Source organism: Cebus imitator, unplaced genomic scaffold (genome assembly GCF_001604975.1).
Source record: "Cebus imitator isolate Cc_AM_T3 unplaced genomic scaffold, Cebus_imitator-1.0 Scaffold307, whole genome shotgun sequence".
NCBI classification, from domain to species: Eukaryota; Metazoa; Chordata; class Mammalia; order Primates; family Cebidae; genus Cebus; species Cebus imitator.
The window spans coordinates 2,021,831-2,030,456 of NW_016107622.1; the positions used below are offsets into that span (position 1 = coordinate 2,021,831).

The 8,626-nt window shown below is 34.6% G+C and overlaps 1 protein-coding gene across 1 annotated transcript in view; it reads left to right on the top strand.

Moving 5' to 3' along the window:
* Positions 1 to 8,626, top strand: part of ADGB (androglobin) — a 215,590-nt gene that overhangs the window by 59,065 nt on the left and 147,899 nt on the right. Inside the window, exons 5-6 of the mRNA XM_037729497.1 lie at positions 994 to 1,203; positions 8,365 to 8,504. Of these exons, the coding sequence (XP_037585425.1) occupies positions 994 to 1,203; positions 8,365 to 8,504 (350 nt within the window). The remainder of the gene's footprint in view (positions 1 to 993; positions 1,204 to 8,364; positions 8,505 to 8,626) is intronic.

Genomic DNA, 8,626 nt, shown 5'->3' on the forward strand with positions numbered 1-8,626 from the left:
CGGGGTTTCACCATGTTGACCAGGATGGTCTCGATCTCTTGACCTCGTGATCCACCCGCCTCGGCCTCCCACAGTGCTGGGATTACAGGCTTGAGCCACCGCGCCCAGCCCAATATTTAATTTTCTTATAAACCATGCAGTTAAATATGAGGTGAATATTTCAGAAAATCAGGTACAACTGAGGTAACAATGGCTTTATTGAACACCCACTGTGACCTAGAGATTTCTTATATATGGCTTCTAGTCCTCACACACAAAAAAATGCTGAAAAATAGCTTCGATTATCTACATTCTACAGATAAGGAACTGCAACTTACAGAGGTGGAAGCAACTTTTCCAACAACAGAAAGCTGTGAAGATCTGAAAGAGGATGCAAATCTGGTCTCTGCTTCCACTCTGAAGCCCACCTTCCCACTGAGCCTTGCCGCCTGTTAAAAACCCTGCAAGGGGATGTTTTACTTGGAGCATTTCACCAGCTGCAGATCAACCCATGAAATATGGGATTTGCAGTATATTTACGTGTCTACCCCATTTTAATTCTTTCACATCTCATTCCTTCTCTAATTGGGCCTATTGACATACAAGAGATAATAGCCTTCTGAAATATCTCAACATTTATGAAAGGGTAGCTCACTCATTTGTCACAATTATTTGTGCTCTCAGAAGCTTTCTCTCACACACTACCTCTGACATGAAAGTCAGTGTCAAATAGAAGTCGATGCCAAATCACCCACGTTTTACTTCAGCAGACGGCCGTCTTAGCTAAGTGTATGTTTAGTATGAGACATTTTAGTTTGAATTGTGACTGTAGTTCCAGAAAACAAAAGCAAGGCCTATAATTTTATCCCATAGATCAGAAATCAAAATGTGGAATAAATGACATGTATAATTTAATATTATTCTTGGAAGTGGATTATTTTTTACTGTATTTGTCCCTAAATTACAGTACCTACAACTGAAAAATAACCAATTAACACTGTTTTTTGTCTCTAGCTGATGAGATGGATTATCAGTGAAATCCATGCAGTGTGGAAGATCTTCAATGGAGGAATTTTGAGCAACTATTTTAAGGGGACTTCAGGGGAACCTCCTCTTCTCCCATGGAAGCCCTGGGAACACATATACTCTCTATGCAAGGCTGTGAAGGGTCACATACCTTTGTTCAATAGCTATGGAAAGTATGTTGTGAAACTTTACTGGATGGTAAGTTCATTTTCATGTGCATGACAACTCATGAGTCTTTTATATTGAAATATACTTGCCTTGGCCAGGTGAGGTAGCTCACACCTGTAATCCCAGCACTTTGGGAGACGAAGATGAGTGGATCACCTACGGGAAGATGTTACCTCTGCTTAAAAGGAAAGCAAATGGATTAGTAGGAAGTACAAATAGAAGATCCAAAACCCTTATAAATATGGCAAAGGAGACTCATACTCCATTAGCAATGCTAAAGCATATCAAACTCCTTTGGGTTTTCCTTGGCCCTTGTCACTGGAGAAGAATGTTCTCCTTGAACATTTAAAGAAATGGGAAAGTACTAAAAGTTAATAATTCCATTATATATTTATAAAAATGTGACTTTTTCTTTCATAGACCTAAGCCATCTCTCTTTTTGGGATGGAGAATGTTGGAGGGCCAATAATTAGAAATTATTAGAATAATTACAATGGGGAGGGAAAAGGAAAAAAGGTAAAATAGCTTCTGATATCCAAAATTGGATTTTTGTTTTTTAAACCTCCACAGCAAGACAGTTGACCTTGAAATTTTGTTAGGTGAGAAAATAACTTTTTAAGTTACTGTATCTTATGTATTTACCAATCAAGAGGACTATTTGGTAGATTAGGCTTTACAGTTTCAAATCTGTTCAGAGGAGCCAGCAGAAGAGTGTGGTGGTAAAAAGGTGAGAAACCTAGTGGATAGTGTTGAGGGAGAACAGACAGAAAGAAGGCAGACAGAGGAAACGTGAGCAGGTAAAGTGCCTGGGTTCCCGCCCCACATTTGTCTAAACTTGAGGTGGGAAGAAGGTCAAAACCATTAACTATTTTAAAACATGGAACCAACCCTGTTGACCTCTTTCTCATTCTCTCTCTTTCTGCTTCCTGACACCCTTCCTTGCTCTTCAAATTTCCTCCTGCATAGGGATAAACATTCATTAACATCACTTTCCATTTTGCCAAGAAAATGTGACTTATTTCTCCTTAATTGTACTGATTCTTCACAAGCCCAAATCCACGTGATTCAGAAATTGCTCTAAAAATGTATTGAGCCCACTTTGGAAATCTCAGTCTGGTCCAGTGACTTAGCCCGTCTCTAGATTTAGCCCGTCTCTAGATTTAGCCCTTTAGGGAATGGTGTGGTAGAGACTGGACCTCAGCTCCACTGGCTTCCTCTGTTTCCTTGGTGGTCTCATCGGAGGAATGCCTGTAAGGGGTGCTGTGAGCACTGACATACCTGTTTCCTGTGAATTATTTTGGTAGGCATGTGGTAGAGAGTCGGCGTCCTGGTTTTCTGATTAGTAGAATCTGTTCTCTTTGGGCTAGAGGCAGAAATCTCTATGTCTTTCTACCTGATGCCCAGCTGGTAGGGCTGAGTCAATACCTGTGTATATATTAACATCAGTAAGAAGTTAGAGTCAGTTCTTTCTTACGTGAAAAGCTTACGTTGTTGGTTTTTTTAAATTTTCTTCCCTTTCCAGACACACACAGCTTGATTTTGATTTTTTTCTCTTCTAATTCTACTTCCATATTTGTACATGTCTGTCATTTGCTTCTCTCTGTGAATATTTGGGAAACATGTTTATAAAATATGCATTATTACTTCTACTTCTTTACTCGGTACAATACACTGCGGATTCATCTTATACCCTACGTTTGTTTTCCTTCCCATTTCCTATCTTGCGAGGCACGATTAGTCTTCTTCTTACTGTTTTTCTTCTTCAGTTTCTCGAGGCTTTCCTGCCTTTTTCTTATTGGAAATTGATTTTTCTTCCCTGCCTTATCACAAATATTCTTCTCCCTCTTTCGCTTTGTCTCTTAAAGCATTTACCTTTATCACTTCTTTAAGCCAAACCAACCACTCAGAGCCTCTCTGAATGACATTTAAAATTCTGATTTCCACACCAGCTTTTCATGTGTTCCATAAAAGTATTTTCATTATTTCCAGTTTGGATTCTAAGTAAATTGCATCTAGGTTCTTTGACTTCAGCCAGATAAAAATTTATTGAGTAGCATTAAGAACAAGGTTATGACACAGAGCAGCTCTCTCCCTCCTTCACCTGGGAATGATAATACTAATACTGGGACACATACCATCTCGTCAAGTGCTTTCCAGTGGCAGCATTCCTTTGGCTCCCTGAAAGAAGCAAGTTAGCTATTACTCTCCACTTGAAATATGTATTGCTGTTGGCAGCTTTTCTCTGAGTGTCTCTGTGCTTTCATTTGTCTCTGATAAACAGAGAAACCACACACATTAGGACCAATAATCTTTCTCAGTTGCCATCAATATATTTATATAAAGATGCATTTGCTTTTATTTCTGATTGAGCCTTCTACTGCTTAACCACAATGTTATTGTAGAATTCAGAGTTTCCTAACTATGGGGTGCAGAAACCCCCCAACATCAACACCAGCTGTCTTACTTCTTAAACACCTGCTGCCTGTGCCCCACTCCAGACCTCCTGAGTTTGAATTTCCAGGGTAGAGCCTGCAATCCTGCATTATAAGTACACTCTCTCATCCAGTGACATTTTTGTTCATTAAATTTAAGGAACAATATTTTCAAGATACAAACTATGACAAATTATTTTTCTGTCATTCAATTACTTTGTTCCGAAATGGAAATGATTTATTTTATTATTTGTAATATTATACATGCTTTTAATTAAGAAATTCAACTACTATCAAAATATTCAAAGTAGCCAATAAAAGTTTCATGTAATTTTACCCTATTTAATCACCGCAAATGTCTTATGTATATCCTTCTAAGCTTTCTTCTATTCTTATAAACACACAAAAAACTATTGTATCTAATTTATAACAATAGGGTCATATAAGCATATTATTCTATAAACTATTCCCTACACATAGACATTTTCTATGCTAATACATATTGATCTGCTTTGTACTCCTTGCATGAGATAGGTAAATAGTGCTTTGCTAATTTCATATTGGTAGACATTTAAGTTAGGACCAGTGTTTGAAACAATGCTATAAACTTTCATCTTTATGTATATAGTCTTTGTCCATTTGTACGGACTTCTTTTGCTAGGATTTCTACCTTATAGAATTATTCCATCAAAATATTGGCAAATTCTTAATTTTTCATAAGTATATTCAAGTTACCCTTATATTTTCATTTGTTTGTATGGAACATTTATATTTGATGTAATCAGAATTTGAGTCTGTAATTTTGTTATTTGTTTATTCTTTGTTATCTTTCTTATTTTTTGTGTTATTCTCTATTTATTGAATTCTTTATCCCTTTTCCTATACTCCTGCATGTTTCTTGGACATTCCTTAGGATTTCATTTTGATTTACCTATAGTGCTTTCAAAGCAAATCTCTTTGCTCTATGAATTGAAATATACATGCATAGCTTATAGTCAACTAGTATCAGCATTTCACCACTTAAACTGGAATATAGATATTTTACCACCAGTTAGACCCATTTATATTCCTCCTTTTCTAATATAACTTTCTTTTCTTTCTTTCTTTCTTTCTTTTTTTTTTTTTTTTTTTTTTTTTTTGTTTTAGAGATAGGGTCTGACTCTGTTTCTCAGTCTTGAGAACAGTGGCACAATCATAGCTCACTGCAGCCTGAAACTCCTGGGCTCAATTGATCCTCCTGCCTCAGCCTCCTGAGTAGATAGAACTACAGGCCTAATTTTATTTTTTTGTAGAGACAGGGTCTCACTATAGGCTGGTCTTGAGCTCCTGACATCAAGTGATCCTCTTGTCTCGTCCTCCAAAGTGTTGGGATTACAGGTGTGAGACCACATCCGACCACTGATATAGTTTTCTTAAACATTTCCTATGTATATATTGAAAACCTCATCATAATTTTGCTTTTACATTCAAATACAATATAAAAACTTTGGAGAGAAGATTACCGTATTTAGTCATATGTTCACTTTTTATTTTTTTAAAAATTTTAACTGGCATGTAAAATTTTTCCTTTACTCTTTTTCATTCTTGATGTTTCATTTCTCCTATTATTCTCCTTTTTCTCTTTTTCTGAAAAATTTTCTTTCACCATTCCTTTTGAGTCGGTCTGATGATGACAAATTATCTTTCCTTTATCTGAGAATGTGTTTATTTTACTCTTATTCCTAAATAATATTTTCCCTAGTAATATGATTCTTGGTTAGCAGTACTTTTCTTTCAGCATTTGATATTTGGTGTGCCATTAATTTTCCAGCCTTCTGGAATTATCCTGAAGGCTGGCCAGAATTATCCTTCTACCCTCCCTGGCTCCTTGGGGGCAGTCTGCCCTTCCCTTCTAACTAGTCTTTTCTTGCTGCTGGCTTTCAAGCCCTTTTTCTTTTGTCTTAGCTTTTAAGAAGTTTGAATTTGATATTTCTGGCTGTAGAATTCTTTGAGTTTATCCTATTTGGTTTAGTCTGAGCTCCTTGAATTTGTAGGTTTATGTCTTAAGACAATTTGGGAGAGTTTTCAGCCATTATTCCTTCAAATATATTTTTAGGCCCACACTCTTTTGTTTCTTTTTTTCAGTGACTACAGTGACATGAATATTATATCTTTTTGTATTATCCACGCAGGTCCCTGAGCCTTATGTGATCGCTGATACCATATTTTCCTGTGATTCATGATTTCTATTGATCTAATGTCCAGTTCATTAATTTCTATTATCTGCATTCTGCTATTGATCTCATCAGCTGAGAGTTGCTTTTTAGTTTAATTTTAAGTTTAAAATATCTATTTGTATGCCTTTATGTCTTCTATTCCTTTGCTGAGAGATTCTATTCTTGAATTTGTTTCAAGAGTTTTCATAATTGTTTGTTGGAACATTTTTCTTAGAATTTCTATAAATTGCTTATTTAATTATTCTAATCCCTCTGTCATTTTGTTTTTGTGGTCTGTTGATTATATTTTCCCATTGAAATTGAGACTTTTCTGGCTTTTGGTACAATAGGCAATTTTATACTGTTTCCTAAATATTTTTAGTGTTATGTTTTACAACTCTTATTGCTAATTAGTTTTATATTTTAGCAATTAGTCAACTTTTTTAGATTCAGAAGACACATCCTGGCTCACATTTATGGGCTGCGTCTCAAATGCAAGTTTAGTTTATAAAGCCTCTGATGTGCTTTTCTCATCTGCAACTTTTGTTTGCTACCCAGGTTATAAGATTTCATTCCACAATCTTCTTATATGTAATATACATAAAAACTTAATAATATATATTACATATATAGATATATAATATATGTAATAATGTATATAATATATATCTTAATCTTAATATATCTTGTTAATATTTACATCTTAATATAGAGCATAATCATAATATTATTAAGGTTATACATTATATTAAGACTATATTGTATATAAGTATATGTAACCTTTTAGACTAAATGTATATAAGTATATATAACCTTAATAATATTAGTCTTGTAACAACTCAGGCTGCCATACCAGAATACCATAGACCCATGACTTATAAACAACAGAAATTTATTTTTTATGCTTCTGGAGGCTGGGAAGTCTAAGATCAAGACATTGGTAGAGTTGGTGCCTGGCAAAGCCCTGCTCCTTGATTCATAAGTGGCTGGCCATTTTCTTGCCGTAAACTTACATGGTGGAAGAGGAAAACTTTGTTGTTTTTTTGCTTGTTTTTTTTTTTTTTTCAGCTTCTTAAAAGGGCACAAATCCCATTCATGAGGGCCTTACCCTCCTTTTTTATCTAATTCTATCACATTGGACCTTAGGATTTCAACACATGAATTTTGAGAAGAAACATTCTGTGTGTATACACAGATATGCACACACACACAAATGTATTTTTTTATATGTTTGGGATAGATATGTTCAATATAGATGTAAATGTATTCAGTAATCATACAGTATTTATCCTTTTGCATGTGGCTTATTTCTCTGTGTTTTCTTGATGATCATTTAACTTGAAGTTAGAAGAGGTTATGGCTAAACACCATCGACTGTAACCCTGTCTTGCCCTACATTGTCTGTTAAGGAAGAAAGAAAAAAATATATAACCACTAAATAAGGTGATGTGAAGTTCAGGGTTACAAGTGTCATACAGAGAAAACATTTTCACCCTATTGCTTCTATCTACTTGAAAATATTATGCTGTTTCTTGAATCTTCAGCTCAAATGTCACTTTCTTATGAAGAGCTTCTCCAGCACATTTAGTCACACTTTCCTTTCTGGTTCTAGAGCACTTTAAACATATTGTATTTGAAGTTATTTGCATATTTGCCTTCCCTCAGTAGACTATAAGTAATTCAATGGTATAGTACATGTGTTATGCAGATACTTATGTTCACAATACTTGACACCACTGTTGAAAATATTTTTTGGCAAAGGAATGAATTCATAATAAAACTTAGCATGTAAAACCAAAGTAAAAGAAAAGATGGTTATTTGAGTTCACAACATTAAGATTATCATTTGTTTCATGCTTTTAATAATAAGTAATATGCAGACATAAATATATTATGATTTTATTAAACATTAATTCACTTTATGTTAAAATTAGATCTTTAAGTCAGATATGGTGGTGTGTGCCTGTAACCCCAGCTCTTCAGGAGGCAGAGGCAGAGGCAGAAGAATTGCTTGAGCCCAGAAGTTTGAGGCCAGCCCTTTCAACATAAGCAAGACCCTGTTAAAAAAATATTTAATTAGGAGTAGGAATAATATGAGAATTGGAAGTGTAAGATCAGTGAGGATATATCAAGTTAAGCAATAATTGCTAAAGTTATATTTTGAGAATTTGTATTTTGACTATATAAAGTTATTTGATTATGTCTAAGCTTATCCATGGTTGCATAATGTTTTGATTCTGCTACTTGAAACACCTTAATTTACTGCATTATGCAGTAAGGGACTCCCAAGAATTTGCTCACAAGACCTCATAAATAAGGACAATATTGACATAGCCATAGGTGTACTATGATTATGTTAAATAAAGCATAATCATAGTTAAATAAAGCAGTAAGCTAAAATATTCAACCGGGGTAATATTGAAATCTAGTATCTCAGCCTTTAAGTGTAAGATGCTAAAATAAAATTGGAAAACAGTAAATAATAATGTCAGCCATATGCAATAATTTATGAGAAAAAAGGACTGTGAGTTGATGGTATTACATTTCTTTCATCTAATTTTTAGGGTTGCTGGAGAAAGATAACAATTGATGACTTTCTGCCTTTTGATGAAGATAACAATCTATTGCTTCCAGCTTCAACTTACGAATTTGAACTGTGGCCAATGCTTTTGTCTAAGGCTATTATCAAGCTGGCAAATATTGAGTATGTAATAAGACATTATCACTCACATGTGTAAAACAAGGCAAACAAAAATAGTAACTATACATTCATATTACATGGTTTATTTTTTGAAAAATTACTTAAAAGCTTTTTTCCCTAAACAA